This window comes from Nesoenas mayeri (assembly GCF_963082525.1).
Source record: "Nesoenas mayeri genome assembly, chromosome: 20".
Taxonomy (NCBI): domain Eukaryota; kingdom Metazoa; phylum Chordata; class Aves; order Columbiformes; family Columbidae; genus Nesoenas; species Nesoenas mayeri.
In genome coordinates this window covers 7,386,449-7,409,655 of record NC_137569.1, presented here as the reverse complement: position 1 = coordinate 7,409,655, position 23,207 = coordinate 7,386,449, and the positions used below count along the sequence as shown (strand labels likewise).

At 43.0% G+C, this 23,207-nt stretch overlaps 1 protein-coding gene across 4 annotated transcripts; it reads left to right on the top strand.

Annotated features, from left to right (window-relative positions):
* The first annotated feature begins 89 nt into the window (after positions 1-89).
* On the top strand, positions 90-22,811 carry UBE2G1 (ubiquitin conjugating enzyme E2 G1). Of its 4 annotated transcripts, none has more exons than XM_080357178.1 (6): positions 90-378; positions 14,968-15,070; positions 18,077-18,174; positions 19,223-19,401; positions 20,698-20,821; positions 22,033-22,811. In XM_080357178.1, the coding sequence occupies exons 1-5, from the start codon at positions 333-335 to the stop codon at positions 20,782-20,784; spliced, it is 513 nt and encodes a 170-aa protein (XP_080213304.1). In that variant the 5' UTR covers positions 90-332; the 3' UTR covers positions 20,785-20,821; positions 22,033-22,811. The 4 variants fall into 4 exon arrangements, with proteins under 4 accessions (XP_080213304.1, XP_080213303.1, XP_080213302.1 ...); XM_080357177.1 differs by lacking the exon at positions 90-378 and adding an exon at positions 1,586-1,688; XM_080357176.1 differs by lacking the exon at positions 90-378 and adding an exon at positions 10,294-10,429.
* The last annotated feature ends 396 nt before the right edge of the window (positions 22,812-23,207 follow it).

Here is a 23,207-nt window from a genome sequence, read left to right as displayed (position 1 = left end):
CATCCCCTCTCAAGATGGCGGCGCGGAAGAGCCGGCTGTCGGGCCGGAGTGCGCCTGCGCGCCGCAGCTCGGAGTGCAGTGAAATTCCTGGCGGGCGGGGGGAGGAGGAGGTGGCGGTGAGGAGGAGGAGGAGGGCGGCACGGAGCCACGGCCGCGCGCCCCTGCCAGGGACCCTGCGTGCTGTGGCGGCGGCCGGCGCGGAGCCAGACCCCCGGGGGGCGCGGTGCGGGCGGGCTGAGGGCCACTCGCCGCCGCCTCGGGAGCTCGCAGCACCAGGAGCCGCGCCGTCCCCGCCGCCGCTGGGACTCCCTCCCCGGGCAGAGAGGGAGAGAATGACGGAGCTCCAGTCCGCCTTGCTACTGCGGAGACAACTAGCAGGTAGCCGGGCTGGGGGCCGGCGGGGGGAGGGAGGCGATCCGCCGCGGGGGAGCGGCGGGGAGGGGAGCGGAGGCCGGGCTCTGAGGGGCCGGGGCCTGCGGTGGGGGAAGGGACGCCGGTTCGGGGGAGGGGGCGGGCGGCCGGCGGGGTGTGTATGAGGGGGAAGGGGAGATTACGGCCCCCCCTCGCCGCTCTCCTGCCCAGCCGGGAGCTGAGTGAACTAGGCCGAGGGGGGGAGGGGGAGCCTGCCTGGCGATCGCTGCCAGGGGAGCCGAGGGGAGGGGTGCGCAGGGCCCTTCATGGCGTTGGGGGGGGAGCGTTTCCTTCGCTGCCCCTGTCCCGTCAGGGAAGTGGGGGTTGGTAACGGCCCTGCCGGCCGGTTCCTCCGCCCCGCGCCTGGCGGCCTCCGCCGTCCCTCTCCCGGCGCTGTCTCCCCGGAGCGGGGGGAGAAGAGAGCCGGAGGTTTTCTCCCGGCAGCGTGGGGGGATGTGTGTGGGGAAGTCTCCGCGGTATGAGGCGATGTTCGTCAGGCACCGAAAAGAAGCGGAGGAATGAGGGTTCCCCCCCTGGAAACGGTCCTTCAGGCCCGGGGTGAATCGCCCCCGCTACGCGCACCTTCCTGTGGGGACCTGAGGTGCCCCCGTCCCGCCTCCCCTCCCCGGCTCCCCCCTCACCTCCCGTGCCCTGCGCCGGGGAGGGCGGATCGGGAGGGGGAGGCCGCTTCCCCCTTTGTTGTCAGAAGAGCCGGGGGCTGTGTGCGCACTGACGGGAGGAGAGGAGCGGGCAGCCCCGGGATCCGGGCCGGGGGGGCGGGATGAGCGGGGATGTCCGCCGCGTGCTGCGGGAGGGAGCCCGCAGGGAGGGGCGAGGGGGCTCCGCCGGGGGCTGGAGGGCGGGACGGGTGCGGGGAAGGAGGAGTTGGAGCCGGGGCGAGGGGACAGGAAGGGCCGGAGCGCCGGGCCCGCCGCCGAGGGTAGTGGGGCGGCCGCCGGGCTTCGCGGCGGGAGTCGTTGCCGCTCCCCCACCCCCTCCCTTTGTCCCCGGGCGCGCGGGCCCTGCCTGGGCCGCCACCGCCGAGGGGACCTGGCGCGGCCCGGCCCGGCGGGGACGCGCATGCGCGGGGCGGCGGGGCGCACAATGCAGCTCCATGTGTCGCTCGCTGCCAGATTTAAAGAGAAACGAGCCGGATGCTGCGGGGAGCGGGCGGGCGCTGCTCCCCCGCTCGCACATGATTCTCCCCCTCCCCCGGATCCTCTGCCCTCCGGGTTTCTGCAGCCGGGATGAAGTAATCACCTCGAGAAAACGCGCAGGTCTGCCCGGCACCTTGGGCGAATCTGATTGCCTTTTTCGTCACTTACGTAAAAAAATTGCTTCATACCCAGATAAGGAAATGTGCTCTAGGTGTACCTAAATTCAGGCAAATACAGCACGGGCTGAAGTTTGCTGAGTAGCCGTACAAAGGGACGGGGTTCACTGAGTGGCACGGGAATTCCTGGAGGGTGATTTTAGCCTGAGACTTCAGTAATGGCTCTGAAAGTCTAAGGGTGAGAAAGAACAGTGTTAGCAATACGGAGGTGAAGTTGCATAACCAGGTATAGCGAGCTACGTGGTGTGTTTCTTGCATCTGTCTTCTAGTTTTAGTTGATGATAAGTTTGAAAAACTTCAATGTGATTAACTATTTGAACAGGGTTTGTGTTTTGTTTGGTTTTTTTATTTTACCCCTTTAAAAAGAAAAAATCTCACACATACTGCAGCTGCACTCCTGAACATAAGCACACACCTCTTAATGCCTGGTGACTACTGAAGTTGTTACCGACATTCAGTGAGGTGTCTGCATGTTTGGATGTGCTAATAACACTGCGTATAGGCTTACTATAGGAACTCCATATTGGATTTGATGCTAAGCTTCTCATTCCTATAAATGATCCCTCTAGGGAAGCAATAGTGTAGAATAATTGCTTTTCTAACTTGATAAAAACGACCATTTGGTAACCTAATATAGTTCTATGGCTGTCTGGAATTTCTCTTTTAACCGACTAATTGTGCTCCATGAAAGAAAGTTTGACATTTAGCTGAAGCCTCTTGATAATTAGTATGAACTGTCAGCTTCTGTTGTGTAGCTTTATTTCTTGTCTTGTGAGATCTTAAGACCTTCTGTAAGCACAGGCTGGTTGGATATTTAAGTAGATTTGTAGACTGTTAGATTTGGGGTTAATTTCTGTTTACATTTCTGCTCACTTTTCTGCAGGCTTCATGTGTAATTGTAAAAGCTGGTATGCTTTTCCAGTTTTCCCTATTACTGCTACTGATTCAACTGTGCTGACTCGAGTACTGCAACCATTTGCAAGTAACATGAAACTCTATTGTGGGGTTTTTGTGTTTTAAGTAATATTAGTGCCTTTGGTATGTTTTTATATGTATTAAAAAAATACCATATTAGAAGTGATTGTGTGTGCGTACTTAAGTGTGTGGTGAGTACTGAAGAAGAGTCTTGAACTCTTCAGAAGTCCTATCTGGAGTTATTAAGCTGAGAAAGAGCACAGTTTCTTCCATACGTGATAACCTAAGCAACATCTGAGCTGAAACTGGACTCTGACATGGCTTTTTCTGATGGCAGGCTACTTGAAGTTGAAATGCAGAGACTGAGCTTCCTGATGGCATGATGTCTGATTCCCTCCTGTCATCTTCTTCCATGTCTCAGCTGCTCCAATGTGTCCCTTTGATTACACTTGCATTGCTTGGTGTACCTCAACCCAAAACCCAGCATTGTGCTATTCTTTCCCCTGATGGGGCTGATAGTTCAGTCCTTCTGCTACGTGCAGCTTTTGTGTTATGTCAAGTGTGGTGAGTCATTGGGTTGTACCTAGTGGTTGGGTTTTGGAGGACAGTGAACAGGCATTGGATAAAAGTTATGTGATCTAATCTAGTTTAAATTGCTCTAGATCACTCACTTGCCAAATTGGTGTTATTCAAGCACAAGAGATCTGAAGTTTGAGCTGTTAGACTGGGAGCAAAACATCCTGAAGTGTAGGGAGGTTGAAGGGGAAATCTGAAATGTGTATAGTGGTGGAGCAGTTGAGGAATATAGAAATTCTTTAGTGGGTGAGACCCTGGATAGCTCTTTCCAATGCCAAAAGGAAAAAAACAATGACGGGAGGAGAAAGGAAAGTAAAATAGTAATTCTCAGAATGGCTACCTGTGGGGTTTTTTTGTCTCACATATGTTTTGGTTCTTCATAAAGGCGTTATGGGGAAGATAGATGTCCACCGCATGTAGCACTTCAATGAGTTGCTTTGATTCTTGAAGACTTTGTTTAAGTGAAGGTCAACTGGAAAGTCTTGGTTGTCAGTGAGACTTAAAACCAAGGGTCTTATCGAAATACGAAATAAACCTTGGCAATGTGATCCCAGGTTGCTCTAATAAGTGTATGAAGACAGGCTTCAGTTTTTTCTGGAGCAACCTGTCTTGTTTTGTAACTTGAGTAGGTAACCAGGACCATGGCACAATAGATACAATATATGTGTCAACTTAAGTGGCATGTTCTGGATGTTGATAATGCTCTGAAAAAAGGAATATTCAGTGGTGGTTGCAAAATACAACTTCAAGTTAGTGTGTTTGTTTTCCCCCAATACCAAGTAGCTTCAGCGTGCCTTTGCTAATGAAATATTGAGTTATATCATGAAGGAATTAGTAGAGTAGCTGCTTTTATATTGATGTATGCTTGCCCCGATTTGAGCACAAAAGCAGTTCAAATCAAGATAGTCAGAACTTTGGGTGTTTTTGTTTTACTTTAAGTGTTTAAAGGAACTGCTTGGGGTGATCTCTGACAACCAGAGCCAGTTGGAGCACTAGTCTTAAGTAGCTAGAGTTGAAGGCAGGTTCTCCTTTATGGATATCTTTTAAGTTAAATGACTGTTTATTTGCAAATCAACTTAATTACAAGCTCTAGTAGCTTCTGGAAATATCTTAAAGTTCAAGAAACATATTTGTTCTACACAATTTTTTTTTTTAAGGAGAAAGGCACTTTGTGGATTGGTAATAATGTGAAATAGAAGCCATGACCTGTCTGTTTTCTCTTATGGGTCAGGTGCAGGAAAAACTAAAAGAATGAAGTGCCTCTGAACTTCAAAAAAAAAAGTCACTAGCAAGTATGTAGACTGGTACAGGACTACATGAGCAAGGATTCACCCCCCAGGGGAGGAGGGGGGAAGATAGACTGTGTTCTCTGTACAGCCCCAAAGCTTTGTGCCCTTTAGAAAGAGGCAGGAGACAATTGAGAGTGAAAAACTTCTCTTCCAGTCTCCAGAGCTGTCAAGCCCAAGGGTTTTGCAGACTGAGGCATTTATCTGAATGTTTTTATTTCATCTTTCTGCCAAATCCTTGCTGACACAGACTTGTTAGAGTAGGCAGACTTGTCTAGTCCATCCAGCGAAATCAGGTAGGGAGGGTGCAGTTAAATGGGTAGCGCACAGTGGAACCAGAAGTGCGAGTCCTCTTTAACATAAACAGGGATCCCTGAAAACAGGAGAATAACCATGCTGGCCAAAGTTGTACTGTCGTGTAAGTGTTCTCTAATTTAACATACAGAGAAACCCATGCTAATATTTTTCTTAAACATGAGAAACAGGGCACTATTTCAGTTTAAAGTGTATACAGCTCCTGTTTCAAAGCAAACATGTCTAATTAAAAATTAACAAGATGGAAAACTGTATTAAATACTTAATGTGACAGTTCAACAATTTTTGCTTCCCTGTGTGGAAAAAATCTTACAATGTAATGTTGAACTAGTTGAATTTCTGGCAATTATGTAGGATTTACTTTTAAAATATTTGAGTAGTGAATTCTGAGGGAATAATGGAATTAAGATTGCTGCATAGGTTGAAGCTGAGATGGCATCTCTCAGGGGTGGCTGGTGGTATAAGAAGCCTTTGTTTGCAGTGAAGCACTGGCTATTTACTGGCTTACAGTAGGTTTGGCTACAAGATAATTTGAGTGGCACTGATCTGAAGCATTAAGTTGATGCTACTCTGGTTTCCTTGGAGATGTCTGTTTGTATGGCCAGTAATATTCTGTATTATCCTGAATAGTTAAAGACTCCGAGGTCCTGCATGTGTCAGACTTCACTTCAGTATCACTTAAAATGCCACCCCCCCTGCATGTTTTTTGAAGGCACGCTTTCATATTTTTAGATAACCGTCAGTCTTTTGCTCTGCTGTTTTTTTTTTTTTTGGATGCTTAGATACAGCATGTGTACCGCTCACCTTCACACTCCTGCAGCATAGGGCCCCATTTTAGCAGATAAAGCAATCCTGTTTCTTGTGAGAATGTGTTGACAGAAGCATCAAAGCTCATGCTGACTTTATAGATAATATCATTGCTAAAACACATGCCTTGTTACAGGGACTAGCGTGTGAGCAGTACGAGCAACCTGAATTTCTGTTGCACTGCAAATAATGTAATGGATGTGACTCGTGGCAAACATTACTAGCTGTGTGTTGGTTTTGCAAATGTTCCTCTTGCAGAAATACGCTGAACTCTGCCTCTTCAAAGAAAAAGAGTATTCATAACAGCAGTCACAAGCAGAATTTCAGGGATGCTGGCAGTTTTGGGAAGTGAGGTTTCGCTAAACCTCAGAATGGAGGGGCTTGGTGACTCAACAAGTTGCTTGGAGAGGGTGAAGCAGTAAGAATGTGCTTCACAAGCTCACCCTGTGATGGGGCACCTACCGTCCCGGCAGTGGGCTCTGGGGAGATCAGGTTACTCATCTGTCAGGGAAAGAACCAAGCGTACTGTAAATGAATTCTTTCTCTCTTTGCTTCCCCCCAGACAAGGCATTGTAAGCTCTGCCAAAATATGGACCTATCTGGATCTGGCAGGAAAATTATTTCATTCTGTTAGAGAATGGTGGAATGGGAGAATGCTGCTGGAGATCCCGTGAAATAAGGAACAAAATTAATACCTATTGAGAAAATACTTGCCTTAGAAGAATTCATGCTTCATTGATAAGATCTTGATTTGGAGGTGTTAAATTACCCAAATCTCACTGCAGATGTCTTGCCTTGTGTGGTTGGTAGTGATTCCAACTTTAATACTTAAGAACTGTCTGTGCAGAGTTATAAACTAAGAATTTGTTGATTTGCTATAAATGTCTTTCTGGTTTAAGAGAACTGATCTGGGTTAAATCAAGTAGAGTTAATAGTCTTCAAATAGAACCACATGTTTTAGTTAGAACTGATTCTGTCTTGACTCTTCTGCTTTTTTTGTGGGTTGTGTTTTTATTAATGCAAGAAAGACTTGGAACAGTATGTACATATTCAACTAAGACAGGATTAGTTGGTACAAGTTGTGTGTCTGGGTGGGGGGGTTCTTCCCCCAAAGCCCTGTTCTAAATAGTTTGAAAGCAGGTGAACTCTGTAGGTAAAAACTTGTTTCCCTCAAATAGACATTCTGCTAAATTCATCTTCCTCTAATGTGTTCAATGCAGCCTGTGTTTTGATCTAGATGTTCTTGTCCCCGCCTCTAAGGCTGGGGTTTGTGAAGGTCTTTAAGTATGGGGGTATTCTGCAGAAGTAAGCTTCAAGTATTGGTGTAGAATAGGGTGGAAGCATTAAAAATATATGTATATATATAATCGCAAAATAACCCACTATGTTGCTTCCAGCTTAAAGAATGGATTTTAATGAAGTGGAACGGAATTGAAAAGTGGCTGCTGTTCTGCAGGTATAAACTAACCAGATCCTAAAAGGAGAGTGTGAAGTTAGGTACCTGGAGAAGGAGGAGCGGGTAGCTTAGGCGGGGGTATGTGACTCTTGAAACTCGCACTGTCTGCTTTTTGTCCTAGCCTATGGGAACAGAATCTGGGTAACACTTCCCATGCAGGCTTGTGCTATCACCGTGTTGCACCTGCTCTGTGCCTCCGTTTTCAGTGGTGTGTGGATATCTGTCACAAGACTGGTCTTGGCAAGATCTTTCACTTGTGGAATCTAGTAGGTCTGAGTTTTAGGCCACCGTGCGAGAGTAAATGTTAATATTTGCTTCTTCCTACTCTCAGGTCCAAGGCATATCAGCTGGGAGCAGTGATCAGATATTCAGGCCTTGTAGGAACACTAAGTATAGCAATCTAAATGAAATAGGATTTCAGAAAAGTAACTGCTCTCCTGGGCATGAATTAGCAGTGCTTGTGTAGGTTTAGAATAATAGTGAAGACTTTTTAATAGAAACCTATTGTAAAGGCTTTCACATACAGTCTGTTAGTTAAGGGAAACCTAATTCCATGCAGTATCACAATACCTGGTATGGCAAGCTGGCTGGGTTCTTTAGTTGGCTTGTGCTTGGTGCTGATCTAGAAGATGGTGCTGTCAGGAGTCACTTAGAAATAACTTAAACCAATTCTTAATAACAATGTAGCTCAAATTAGGATATGCAAACTTCTTATTCATATTATAAACAAGAGAGTAAACAAGCTGGAGAAGTGTCCTTGGCTTGCACAACAGCTTGTATACATGATGAGAGGTTCTGATGAACTCCTCATGTGTTAACATCCCCTTGTGGCACAGTCTGGTGATATGGACTTTCTAATGGATTTCTTAGAATCATGTTCTATTCCTATGTAAACCACAGGTGTCCTAGAGCTCTTAGCTATGTTCAGCAGTGCTGTTTCATGACTGAGGTGTATGTGACTGCTCAGAAGATTTTTGTTGTTGTTTTAGTGTGGTAATTTGCAAACAGCTCTTAAGAAGTTAGTTAATTTTTCCTGCTGTCCATGCTAAACTCAACTACATTAATACAGCTGGCACTAGGATGACACTTGTCTTGCCAAATTCCAGCAGTTGTATGCAGTAGGCATCTGAAGCTCACAGGTGAAGTGTGATTCATCTGACCTGTTTTTGACATTTCCTTTGGGATGAGATAATCATGGAGTCTCAGGAGCTACTTATCTGATAAGATCTCTGTCGAACACTGCTGAGGATGCCCGTCTCAAATACAGGCAGATGCCTGTACCCATCTCCTACTTGCCTGACAGCTAAGAGTGGAAAAACACTCTGGACACTGAGGACACAGTGAAGGTGGCGTTTGTTACACTGTGACAGATGAAACTGCCCTGTGTGGCAGTTGAGTCCTTGTGGGCAAACCACTGCACATCTCCTGCGAAGATACTTGGTTCCTTCAGCTGTGGACTTCAGAACAGGGGTTCTTCCAATCCTTCTGACTATCCTTTTTCCCTTCCCTGTACCATTTTCCCCTAACATTCAGACCTTAATAGGAATTTTTTTTCAACAGATCTCTTGAACCTCTACTTTAACCTGGCTGATGCAACTGTGCTAGATTCTGATGTGATGGGATACACAGCATGCTTCAAGCAGCCTAGCCAAAGAGGGTTCTACAGGAAAGCGTATATCTTGATTTCTTCCAGAATATATTATTGGTATTAATTTGAACATATCTTCTAAGCTTACTTCTGATAAACTTAATTCTGGAAGCATAACTATTTCAAATCTTTAAACAGTACTATGGAATTGAAAGGTTTTCATCAGTGTGTTTTGTATTTCCAGTGTTCTGTGGAAGCTGATTGGGACAGGACAGTAATTTGAACACCACCTTCTTCTTGAGAGAAAAGATTTGTGGATTTAGTAGGTGCACTGCACGCAGTTACTGAGTTGCAGACATTTGCTTAATGGCAAACACATCAGGGGGAGGTGGAAAGAGACCTTCCTTCTGTGTATGGTAGGTGTGGGGTGTTGGGAAAGGACTACTTTGAGTGTGTGTCCACAGAAGGCTTCTGTGTATGAAGAGTGCTATAGAAAGAAAATATCTCAAAATAGGTCATCCCTATTCCTGCCTGCCTTTATGACTCCTCGGTAAAATGGTCAAGGGCTGAGTAAACAGAGTTGCCAGGTCAAATCAGTGGCTGGATATCTGTGGTCTAATTGAGACTGTCTGAGAGAGCTGGCTTTGTGACCTTTGAGATCCATGTCTAAAGGAGCATTGGCAGTATCTGTCAGTGGCCACCTCAATGGACTTAAGGGACTATGGGTAGCTCCTTAAGAATCAAGATAGAAGCTTGTAGGCCTTTGGTACTGGTTAGGGTGTTAATTAGTTGAAAACTGACTCTTAATGGGAACTTTTAATTGTCTTCAGGTATGCCACAGCTCATGCAAATGTGGAGCTGCAGAACATACACAACAAAGAAACTTGATTCTTAGCTTATGTCTTGAATAATGTGACACCTTTCTAGGAAAAGAATTCCAGTCTCTGTCTAGTTGAGTTTCTCTGGCACTATAACCTTAATCCACAGCCCCACAGTGGCAGTTACAGGAGTTTCTGCCTCTTCACTTCAGGGTAGTGCTGCTGTCCTCTTGTTTGCAGAGCTGAACTGTGGCTCTGGCTAGAAAGGTTATTTGGGAATAAAAACAAGAAACCCCCAACCTTGTCATCCATCCTTCCCAAACCTGCTTCACTGCGCAAGTCCTTGGAAGGCTCTACAGGTATAGCTGAGCAGATGGCAAGTGAAGCATGTTGATGCAGCACTGCACAGAGATGATTTCTGTGGGCACCTTGCCTGTTAACGCTAACTAGACAACCCTCCCTACAAGTTCTCTGACCTGAGCAGAGAATTAGATTTGTTAGAGTGTGTAATACTGCCCTTATCAACAGGGAGTGACGTGTGGAGCACTGGAAATTAGTTGCCAGGCTAAAGTTAAGAGTCAAATCTAGAGCTGCTGCTGAACTGGTTGGTAAAGGTCTCTCCTTAAGACAGGTTTGTCTTTACTGCTTCAGTCTCACTCCAAAATAATTACAGTGTCCTTCTGAGACTAAAACTGTTGTCTTAATTGCCATTTTATTTGTCACTGCTGAAGAGGCTACCATAGTGTATCTCGTGCTGTGTTTTGTCTGACCTTTTTCGATGAGCTCATAGAGCAAGACAGAACATGATGAAAGCAGATAATATGGAGAGCTCTGGGAATACATCTTTGCAAGGGATCAAGTTACTTTATCTCACCCCTAATCTTCTAGAACCAGAGACTTGCAGCTGGCTATGCAGGCAGAAAGGTAAGTCTTGGAAATCATAACTGACCTCAGTTAAGTAATAAACTGTATGGAAGACTGAGCTTGGAGTACAGAGAACAGCCTAGAATGAGGATTTTCAGTCTGTACAGTTGGTAAAAGCTCCTGGACTAGTGCTGAGACTCACAAAAAGCAACCAAGAAAAAACAAGCTTAATCTAAAGCTCTCATATGGCCTGCTTGTTGTGGGAGCTGTGTGTTAAGTCAGCTGGATGAGTGCTCCAGAAGCCTTAGCTGGGACTTGGGCTGTCCTGCCTCTGTTGTTATGCTCAATTTAATCCACTGCCTACGCAAAACTCAACGACTGTCTAACTTACTGAAGAGGCTGCTATTACAAACCCTGTAGAAGCTTATGTTTTTGAAAGCTCTGTACAGTAACATAGCTTCCTCTGAAGTGTTTGTATGCAGTGGCTGCCTGGTGAAACGTCAAGCTGAAAAGTTGAGATGCCGTACATAGCTGCTCCATGCAGCCATGGGGCTCTTTCTGCTTAGTCATTTTTGTTGACGCTGTTTGGCTTTTGGATTGGTGATTGTGTTTTGGCTTCTATAAAGGCAGTTTTAGTGAGTGTGGGAACATCAGTAGCTTGGTGTAAACTAGACACTGAAACTGGAAGCACAGTTCATGGTAGTTCGGCTCAAATTTAAGGGAATGGTAACTCAGTTCTGCTTTAGTAAGAGCTAAACCACTAAAAAAGCACTGTGTTGTGCTGGCCGATCATGCAGGAGGGTAGGCATTGGATGTTGAAGTCTGTGCTGGACTTCAACAACTCTGGATTATGGGCCTTTAGTCTTCCTCACTTTCCAAATCAGGTACTGGTTCAGGACTGGGATTAAAGGAACTGCATGTCTAATTTATAAGCAGCCACAGGATTCTGTTCCCAGTATGTTGCTGCCTGGCAGCTGTCCAGGCTTGTGCTGCTTTGGCTGTCAGCTGCTGCTTGAGCCGCAAAGGCTCTACCTGAAACTGCTTCCATACTTAATGTAAGATTTTTTTTTCCTTCCTCTGGGAAGAAAAATTTCTTATTAAACTATCAGGAATGCAGAGAATATTGGCAGAAATGCTAAACCATAGAGTGTAATATATAGTAGTAGCAAGTAAGTTGCACTTATTTAGGCATGGGCCTGGTGGAAGTGTGTTAATATACTCATTTACATTTAAAAAATACAGCATACCTTTATCTAAACAAGAAATGTTGAAGCAAAACTAAGTGTTGAAAAAATAATGTGAAGGGATTCAGTTCTTTGTAGGTGTTTGACTTGTGTGCTTTTCCAGGATTTGTAGGCTGGCTCTTGAGCAGGGCTTCATAGACAACCTGCATGGAGGACCCGTTCTCTCTCCCTGGCTGGAAGAGGGGATGGAACCCCTTGCTTTCTGATCCTCCGCATCCCTGTGTTTGTCTAGGAAAACTCTGTTTGGGCTGCAAGTAGTTAAGTGCTGTAGCTGATGAGGAATGCCAGCCACAGGGAACAGGTGTCTGGTTTTCTCAAGTGCAGTGTCAGTGTCACCAGCAGCCCCTCTGCCTGGCAGCTGACTCTGGCGAATGAGCGGAGTGTTCTGTTCCTTCCTTGCCGTGGTGGTATCTCTGTTTGGGATTTTGGTGCATGGATTTCACCACTGTGTGATTCTCAACTCAATGTGAGATAGGTGGTACTACTACTGAGCTGTTCTGATATGCAGCATTGGCTATATCCAGGGGAAAACCAAAATGAAACAAAGCTCAGGCTTCAGTGTTTGCAAGTTTTAACGAGTAGCAGCTCTTAGCTATCCATGGTAAAGCAGCCAAGGATGATGTTTTTCATGTCCCAGTGCATCGCGTTCCTGAGATTTCCTTTTTTGTCTGCCAACTAGCTGTTAGTTGATGTTCAGTTTAGCATAAATAATCTGGATAGGAAAGCTCATTTTAACTTGCCTATGGTAGCTCTACATACCTCCAGTGGAGAAGGTGCATGAGCTTATATCTGTTGTTCTACCTCAAATTAAAGTATTTGTGCATGCAGTAGCTCTTTGAACTATGCCTCAGTATTGCTGCTGTGGAAGGAAAATGAGACCCTTTTACAAGCAGAGACCAGTGCCACCTCCTGTAAAAGAAGAAACATCGTAATTCGTTTTATAAGCAACATCCACTAAGGAAATTTCAGTAACTGCTGTAACTGAAAATTTTTGTCAACAGCTGTCCCTTTTGTACAATTTACAGATTTTCTGCATTACAGGAGTTGGTATCCTGCAATTTTATTCCTTCTCACAAGATCTCTTGCAATATAGCGCTTCGAGGTCTTGGATATGAGTCAGAGTGTAAGAACTGGCTTTCGTTGGGAACAAGTACGTGAAAAATGTTTGAGAACCTAAGGATAAAAAAGTTATTTGGAGGCTGAGACAGATGTACAAAAATATGGAAATAGCACGAATCAAGAAACAGAGCAGAAAATGTACGTGTTGGATTGAAAAATAGTGTGGCGTATTTAGATGGAGAGAAGCATGTTGAATTTTCCGGTCTTAACTTTTGGCAGGCTTGTTTACAGTCTTATCACTGGTAAGTGATAACTAGCAAACAACAGGGAAGCTAAATGTGAGCAGCTTAAGTTATAGCAGTTTACACGGAACTTGGCATAAAGGATTTTCTCTCTCTGGAAATGCAGAAAGGAAGGAGCTTGTGTTATGGAGGCTTAACTTCAGGTTTTAAAGTCTTAAGGTGAGCTATTCAAATCCAATATTTGTACTTTTTCTCTTGTGTAGTTGTTACACTGGATATTCTGTATTACAATACTAATGTAATATCTAAAAGGGCGACCTAAGTGTCCTGAACAGATGTGGCTTTTTTGCACAAGCAATAGACAATTTTAAAAAATAAAACCCTGCATGAGAAAGCAGGTTATATTCAACTGCTCCTGTGGTGGAACTTTTAATAGGTAATGCTGGAGGAATGTCTGTAGTAGGGAAGGAGTAAGGGACTGGTAGAGTCCTCACTCCATGTGAGACACCTGGACTCTCTGTCCATTTCACCTAAAATTAAATAGAACTGTTACTCAAGCTCATGCATCTGTTTGCAGTTTCACAGATGCCAGAGGGTGAGAACTGGTTTGCTTAGTGGAGATGTGGCCATGCTATGGTTTTTGGTTTTGAAGTTTGTATCGTGGTTAAATAGCCTGTGCTATTACCTTTTATTTCAGGCATTGTCTTGAGAAAACACGATTTCGTTCAATACTTAAGTCTTTGTCCTGCAACTTGGAGAGTGAATGGTTGATCTCATCTGTTGACTGAACTCCTGCTGAGCAGCTTCTAAGAAAAGCCCTTCCAATACATTTCTTGGCATTTTAGCATTGAGTCATCTTTGTGGATAAATTTGATTCTGAATTGCCAATGGCCACAGTAGATATTCCTGCTGTCTGCCTCTTCAGGACCTGGGTCCTTCATGTGAGCCGAGTGCTTTTCTTTCCCTGTGTTGTCTTTGACTCTTCTGTGTAGGGCTGGAATTGATGATTATTGCATTTTTTTAGCCATGCTTTAAATAGTTAAGTTCTAAACTGGCAAACACTGACCGCAAGCTTATGGGCAAATCACTTTGGAGTTAATGGTGTAGCCTTTTCTCTGTGAAGGTGTGAGGTTCTCACTTGAAGTTCTTCTGCATGTACCCACAGATATAAGCATCTCTCAACTGAAGTCTGTAATGCCCAGAAATCAGCACAAAATCCAGCTATTTGGTTTACAAAGAGGGAATATGTGAACTGACTGTAGTGTGGAATATAATAATGAGGGCTGCATAATGTTGGCAGAGTTTAAAATAAGTGCAGCAGTAATTGTAAAACAAAATAATAAAATCTCTATTTTAATCTGGAAATTACTGACCAGTTGAAGGAATAACTTTTTACCCCCTTCCCCTATCCAAAATACCCAAGATCCCCTAGGACTTCGTGTGTACAGTTGGGAATGTGGGATCAAGATTTTCAATTTGGCATCAGTAGAGCATTTAAATTAGTTTTTGGCCTGAAGCTATTGGTTAAGAGACTTTCTCTCCCCCACACCCCTGGTTGAATTTTAGGCAGAACTCATTTGAGGTGTTTATTTCCAAATCTTATGGTTTTTCCTGGAGCAGGCTGAAAACAGAAACTCCATCTAGGTCTGACTTTGCGAAGCTGTTTCCAGATAAGCCTTCTATCTTGCAGTAACTAGATGAAGTAGCCTATAAACATAGAATCCTGTATTGTGAGTATGTGGATAAAACTGTGAAACAAAAGCCCCCAAACTGAAACAGTATAACAGCTTATCTTATGTTCTCTTCTAGTAGTTCAGAATGTAGTAAATCATTATCTCTAGCTCATAATGTGTTTAGATAGTTTTAAATGTCAAGTGATGGGTCTGTGTGTGGTAGGGAGCTGAGGGTATTTCAGCCAGGCTGTAAGTCCATCAGTAGGCACCAAATCACTGAAAGTCATGGGGGTTTTTTGGTCACGTATAGAGGCATGAGCAAAAACGGCAAATGCGTATCAGACACCTAAAGTCACTCTTAAATTCTTTTTCCTACACAGAGCTCAACAAAAATCCAGTGGAAGGCTTTTCAGCGGGCTTAATAGATGACAATGATCTTTATCGATGGGAAGTCCTTATTATTGGTCCTCCAGATACACTATAGTAAGTACTGATGCTTATACAGAAACTTAAGTGAACTCGGATTTACTAGTTCTAGTTTGGTCTAAGCGAGTAGAACTTAAATCTTCATACTAAGTTAGGTAATGCTGTTCTGTTGCTAGTAAAATACCTGTAAATAGCTGCATTTGCTATATAGAAATTCTAAGCTGCTTTGCTCCTCTGGGAAAATGCAACACTGATCCCTTTGTACTGGTGTAGAAATAAGAGTAGGGTTTACTTAGAGCCAGCGTCTGTTTTCTTATGCATTTAAGCAAGGCAGGTATAATCCACTATTTCTGTTATTCCTGTGAGGCTCTAGTTTAGTTGATAGTACCATTTTAAACCATTACAACTTCATGTTGGGGATTGTAGGAAAGTATTCAAGAAGGATGTAGTTGAGTAAGCTGCATCAGACCATAGAATTAGCCTTAAATACTGTCAGTGTGAGATGAGAGAACTTACTAGTGTGACCTGATGTACACACTAGGACTTGAATTGTTGGCAAACCTTCCGCAGTGGGCTGCAAAAAGCTTGTATCTTTATCCTAAGGACTGGGTTCTTTAATTGACATTCTAACTCAAAACTATGCAGTTCATACAGTAACTTATTTTCCTGGACTGTAAGTTGGCTGTGTTTTTACACTGCTGTACACCTGAAGTGCTCTAGTGCATGCAGGGTGCTTGGGTTGGGCGGGTGTGTGGTGTGGTTTAAAAAAATACAAAATAAATAAATAAACACTGGCTAATTGAGAGAACCATTTTTCTTCCTCATAGAGGTTTTATATGATCACCTACTCTAGCTCCTGAGAAAAGGTTCTGTACCCAGAAGAGGTCAGTTTAAAGTGTAGCTCTTGAAGATGAACTCTGTTCTCCCTCATTAAGCTGTTCCAGTAGTAAATCACTGTTGTGACATTTACTTGAGGTCAATTTTAGTTCCAACACGAAGTTGTTGTATGCCTCTGTCTGCAGCCTTCTGAATAAGTACTTAAGCACAGAAATCTAATTGCTTTGCTTCCTCTTAAGCTTACTACAGTTGTGATTCTCAGCTCTTGCATGCGATGAATTCTCCAACTTCTGTTGACCTCTGAACAGCCTTGTAGTGGCTCCATTCTATTCTCATGGCTGTTTTATAAGTACCGTCAGTAACAAAATACTGCTTCTAATTAAATGGCAATAGCATTTTTCCCAGCTTCAGTAAGGTGCTGAGCTTGTTTTGAGGCTTTTTAGATAAGCAGCTTTCTTCTGTTCTGGTTCTTGGTTGCTGTTTTTCAAGGTAGCATTTTACTGAATTCTTCCTCCCTGGTCTATTTTATGATGACAGTAGAAGATAATACTTCAACGGGTGTTTCAAAACTTTCAAACTTCATTCTCATTCCTGATCCCGCTTTATTCTGAGTTTACCTAAAAAGACTCTGTGTGTGACTCTACTGACAGGAACCCCTTTAGAAGGAATATTGCTAAAAATGGCACTGGTCTCCCTTAATTGACAGCTGTACTTCATTAATGGTTTCTAAAGTGTATCCCATTAAAGAGCTCTATTTATATGTAGTTGATGAGGAGCAACCAGGTATGTCATATAACCCAGCAGCTTTAGAATGTGCTGCTTTAAGAAGGGAAAGAAAGACTTTTTTTCACTTTGCAAGAAAGGACTTGACTGGTTTGGGGCTATCAACAAATGTAATCCAACTTTCCTATGTCTTGAGTGGCATGGATGTTAAAATAGCCAGTGTTTCTGCAACTCCTATGCTTCCCAGGATCCAGGATTCTTTGGAAACTACCTGCCTTTTCTAAAACTTGTGGAAAATGGGTGCTGTGGGTTCAGCTCCCCTCAGCTGCTTTATTTTAAGAGCCAAGTCACTTAGATCTCATGCTTTTTGGGTTTGGGGTGTTGGTTTGCTTTTTTTTTTCCAGACACTTACTAGAATTGCACATCTTTGGTTACTGGTGGTAAAACTTATTATTTTCTCAGTAGCCTGTGGGCTTTGGATACTGGCTCCTGCTCTTTTACAAATAAAGGGGAAAAGAATGCACTGAACAGCTTTGTCTTTTTCTACACAAATATTTTGTCTACGTGGCTACTGAGGAGTAGCTTGTCAGCCTGCACATCTTGTGCCACCTTCTTTAGAGGTTATATTCTGGTTTTTGTAATTTCTGCCTTTGCAGTTTAAACTACAATTAGAAGAAATGACAGTAATGAAGCAAGTGTTATAGTACTTACGTTAATGAAGTATTCTATCTATGAGGCTTTACATCTAATATAGACCTTCACATTTTTTAGAAGGGACTATTCCTGTATATTGAAACCTATCAAAAGCTATTTTAAAAAAATCAACCAACCGAAACCCCCCAAAAACCCAACAGTGACCTTCATTAAATATGGATGTGTGACTCCACATAAAAACTGGATCTCTCTTACTATTGTTCTCCAGTGTAGTGGGTAACTGTGGTGCAGAACACCTCACTGGCATGTCTTGGGTCCCTTTAGCTTAGTGTTGAAAAGGTTTTTTACCAAGTAATGCTGTAGACATACCTATAAAGCTTTCTGTAACTTTTCTGAGGCTCACTGCTACAGACCGATAGGGAGAAATTAGGCCTGAGGTCTCTAAAGGAGGAAAAGAAACAGGTATGTGCTGGGCAGCACTTGAGAAGGGGAGTTTTTTCGTATTGTATTTTTTTTCCTGTTGATAAATGTACTGGGAAGGAAAATGTTAAGGTGTAATTCCAGATGGTTAATTCCTTGGCAGGTTTGGGGGGATTTTATAATTTGTGTGTGTGTGTTTTTTCCCCTCTGGAACATCCTCCAAAATCTAAAAAAGATCCAGTATCTTGTGAAAAGATCTTCTCAATTTAGAAACTCTTTGCATTGCATATGGAAATGATGGTACTGCTAATTACTAACATGATGTTAAGCTGTATGAGGGTTAAACTTAGAGCTTTTGATATACTAGTGAGTTCCAATCTTCAGCTTAAGCTTACAAGAAACTCTACTAAGATATTTTTGATTCCCCAGTGAAGGTGGTGTTTTCAAGGCTCATCTTACTTTTCCAAAAGACTATCCACTGAGGCCGCCAAAAATGAAATTCATCACAGAAATCTGGCATCCAAATGGTAAGAAATGTCAAGTTTCAATTTCTTTTTGCAATTAAGAGCTAAAATGCGGTGAAGACAAATTGATGTGTTTCTGTTCATGTTAGAAATATGAATCTCTGCATTTACTTTGCCATCTTCATAAAGAAGTAATAACCATGGTAGGGTTTTTAATATTGCTGGTCTGAGACTCCTAAAGTATTTTCAGAAACTACTGAAAACAGCTTCTTGAATTCTTGGTAACTGTTCAGGGATATTTTTTTTCCCCTTAAGTGTGAAATTCTCATCTGAGGAGAAACTTGACTTCTATAGCTGCCTTTTGTTGTACCTTCAAATATTTCATCTTGGTATTACTAACTTGGCAGTCAATATAGAAGGCCCAGTAAAGCATGAAAGGAAACAACAGCATCTTTTAGTCCATCCAAGAAGTTTCCTCCTAATGTTTCTCTTATTTATGGGCTGCTGGACATGGATGGGAAGGTAAAATAAAATGGGAGGAGGTTTTTACTGGGAAGGAGGAATGCTCCTCAGTTTCTGAAGTCATTATTGAAGTCATAGTTGTTGAAAGCTGGGAGGAGACCAGCACAGTGCTGCCATCATAAGGGATAGATTATTTTGATGCTGTGCAAGTTTCAGCACTGGAAATACCAGAGTACTTGCCAGGCTGGTTTCATTCCAGCAGCTTAAATCATATTCCAGTATATTGCAGTAATATCCAGGTGATGCTGTTGCTGTGGAAAAAGAATTGACTCTCTAGTTTGCTGAACTCAACAGAAAAAGCTTTAGTGGAAGCTTGTCTAAATAATCTTGAAAGTTGCAGCATGATGTTAGAATCAAGTTCTTCTTCCCCATGTGCCCTCTCTGTCAGAGGTCCAGCAATAATAACAGACAAAAGCCCTATTTATTACAGATCGAGTTTTGTAATAGTTAATTACTTTGCTTTTTTGTAAAGCGTCTTCACCAACGTGTTTTCAGACTAGCAGGAGTGAAGATTAACAGTTCCATAACTGTCCTGAAGAAATGCCAGCATGTTGTTCATTACTGAAATATGCCTTGTTCTATTTTGTAGTTGACAAGAATGGCGATGTCTGCATTTCAATTCTTCATGAGCCTGGAGAAGACAAATATGGCTATGAAAAACCTGAGGAACGCTGGCTTCCCATTCACACAGTGGAAACTATAATGATTAGTGTTATTTCTATGCTGGCAGATCCCAATGGTGATTCTCCTGCTAATGTTGATGCAGCGGTAAGATTTCTTTTTTCTTGGGCTGCCAACTGTCTTTGGTGTTGAAACCTAAGCCTGCAATGGCGTTTTGCTTCTAGTTTGTGCAAGTGATATAATAACTCCTGCTGGATTGTAGATCGTGTCCTCTTCACATTAACCAGAACATAATTGTCGGGGTAATAATCAGCAACTCATGTGCTTTATTCTAAGCTGCTATCAGGATGTCTTCCACTGGGTTTCCAAAGTTCAAGTTTACTGCAGCAACACTATTTAGCAGCTACTAAAAGATACTTTGTCTGCTTTCATTAATTTCTAGTTTTAAGTGGCTCTAGAGAATAAGGTGTTACAGGCAAGTCACAGCGTTATGGGAACAGGGGATATAGCTGCTTCATGGAAAAATGAACTATGCGTGTTGGAGAACTGTCTCGTTGAGTGGGAGAAAAGTGAGGAACCAGAGCCTCAACAGACATTGTAAGAAGCAGATAGAACAGTTCATGACCTAAAATAAGAGTTTTGGAGAGATTGCTGAAATATAACAAGGGCAAGTGTAGAGTCTTGCATCTGGGTAGGAACAACCCCAGGTTCCAGTATAAGTTGGGGAATGAGCTATTAGAGAGAGAGCAGCGTAGGGGAAAGGGACCTGGGGGTCCTGGTGGACAGCAGGATGACCATGAGCCAGCACTGGGCCCTTGCGGCCAGGAAGGCCAATGGCATCCTGGGGTGGATTAGAAGGGGGATGGTCAGTAGGTCCAGAGAGGTTCTCCTGCCCCTCTGCTCCGCCCTGGTGAGACCACACCTGGAATATTGTGTCCAGTTGTGGCCCCTCAGTTCCAGCAGGACAGGGAACTGCTGGAGAGAGTCCAGCGCAGGGCAACAAAGATGCTGAAGGGAGTGGAGCATCTCCTGTGTAAGGAAAGGCTGAGGGAGCTGGGGCTCTGGAGCTGGACAAGAGGAGACTGAGGGGTGACCTCATTAATGTTTACAGATATCTAAAGGGAGAATGTCAGGAGGATGGAGCCAGGCTCTTCTCGGTGACAACCAGTGATAGGACAAGGAGTAATGGGTTCAAGGTGGAACACAAAAGGTTCCATTTAAATTTGAGAAAAAACTTCTTCTCAGTGAGGGTGACAGACACTGGAACAGGCTGAGTGAGCTTTTAGAATTCCTGAATATTGTAGTTTTTCAGTGACTGGCTCAGTGATTGTAAGCAAATTTAGGTGTTGACTAGGTGGCTAATGTCTGGAAGCACCAAGAGTCTTCCTAGAACTTGTACATTGTTATAGGACTGATATCTAAAAGCTGTCTATTCCATTACAGAAAGAATGGAGAGAAGACAGAAATGGAGAGTTTAAAAGAAAAGTTGCCCGCTGTGTAAGAAAAAGCCAAGAAACTGCTTTTGAGTGACACTTATTCAGCAGCTAGTAGCTTCACTTTTTTCAGGGTAAGTATCCTTCTAAAGACAAGTCAGTTACTTGAATTAAGGATTTCCTGTGCAAGCATAGATAAACTCTTTTTTTTTTTGTATGCCAGGGAAGAACTTCCTCAACTAGCCAGTAACTGCCCACTCTAGCTTTGCAAAGCAGAGCTTCATGTTGAAGCTGCTCTTTCTTAGTAGTTAGTTTGGCAAATAAACTTCTCTGGAAGCTCAAAACTACTAGTTAGCTTCAGTGTACAAAACTTGTAGGGGAAAAAATACAGTGCTGTATGTAGTTTAAAGAGGTGGTACTATCTGAAAAAACAGAACAGCTTACTAAATGTTCCTGCTTGTTGGTTTTTCTTCACCAAGGTTGTACAGGAGATACTTCTGTAGGAATTGTGGGGGTTGGGGAAGGCTCCATCTGTGACCAACTAGTACCACAGTATCTCTTCTCTGCAGAAATGCTTTGATTGAAAGGAGCTTTCTCCAGTATAGAGAAGCATGAAAAAGCCTAATACTGATCAAACGACTGAGTAAAGGAACTAAATGTCTTGTACAACTGCCTGTAAATAAAGTGTGAGAATTGTTAATGCAGCTGACAATCTTTTTCTGTCTTAAAGAAAGGGAGTAACTGTGAGTAATGCTCCAGAGTATCCTTAATTAACCTCAGCTCTGTTGCCATGTTAAACTTGGCCATAGTGAAACAATGCTCATGACAAATATCTAAATAATTGGCTGTGTTGCTTTTCCAAGTCCTGGTGACTCTTCCTAAGTGAGTGATGGGCAGTGAATTGGATGAGAAGGGGTCACATAACTGGTTTCAAACAAGCAGAGTCTGAGTCGGTAGCTGTGGTGTTATTGCGTAGTGAAGCCCTACGATGTCATTTTGTACCGCACTTCCCTGTTGAAGCAGCATCCGTTATTCACAGTAAGAAATGTGTGGACTTTTCAATGACAAATCTACGAGTGTTTAGCTGTACGTGTGAACAATCAAACACACACTGTGTGCTTGACAAGCAACATGAGTAACAGGAGCCTCAAAGTCTGATAGTTGAGCTGGATACACACTGTGCTGAACTAGTCTTTCTCAGGTGATGATTTTATGCATCTTCTCTTTAGAGGTATGTAAAGCTCTTGTTCAAGTAATTATCGTCTTCCTTGAGCTTGAAACACTATCTTTAAAATAACTGAGGATGATGAGGGAGTTTATTTTAATGACTGTGATTTCTTTGTAGGTCTCCAAATGAGAAACATGGCACTGTTTTTTTCCTGCACTCTACCCACCTATTGCTGGACTTCTGTTGTTACAAGTTGGCAAACACTGGCTGGAACTGGGCTGCAATAAAACATGCCAGTTATCAATGCTGACAAGAGCCTAACAAGTGCCAACACAAGATGATTACGCATTTTGAAATCTAATGAACTGCTTTAACCTTCAGGAAGAATTGTAAAGATGTGTACATAGCACAACATGATCCGGATAATATATATACTGTTCATGTACATCCACAAATACACATTGTACCAAATAATGCTGTCTGTAGTTAGGAATAGAATCGTGTAAATTCTAAAGATTTTAGCAGGTTTTTCTCTCCCTATTCCTTGTTTCCTATCAGTTTAAACAAAAAAAAGGAAGGAAAAAAAACACACACAAACACCAACTTGTGAAGCATGTCAAAGTAAAACCAATTAGGATCAACTTGTTTTCTTTGTTTTTTCCCACTTTAATTTTCCTTTGACCCACTGAGGCTTAATTAAAATATTTTGCTTATTAAAATTTAGTATGTTGGTTTTGGAAGTGTGCTCCCTTTTATTTCCCTCATTGGAACTTAAAATTTTTCCTAATTAAACCCTGAAAGGATTTGCTATTAATTACTTGTGTCTTCTTTTATGATAACCTTTGCAGTTTCAAAGGTGCTGGCTTTTTTTTTCTTCCCACCCCTTTTTTTAAACCCAATTGCACATTCTTCTTGAATTGGGTATAGCAATAAACCTGGCCATGGAGCACCCTTGAGCAGCCTGCTGGTTTTTAACTTCCAAGGCTCTTGAGCGCTTTCATTTGGAAGTTCAGTTGACTAAGTTAGTCCAAGATAGGAATGAGCTGCTTTTTATGGGTGATTTGGGGTTTTTTGCCTTTTTTTCATTGCCTGTTTGTGGGGCAGGGTGTATGGGGGGAGGCTTGTTTTTCCTCAAGGTTGAGTTCAAGCATGCACATCTGTAGGCTTTTCAAATGACTAACTGCTGGGTTTGGTATCAAAAATAGTTTCCCTCCTTTTCTCTCTTCTGTGGCCCTTCATATTCTTTGCCTTCTACTTCAGAGTTTTCCTCACCTAATGTACAAAGAAAATTGCGATGTATATTTTCATGTAATTTGATTTTTGGAATTCTGTCACCTTCTGTAGTGAGTTCT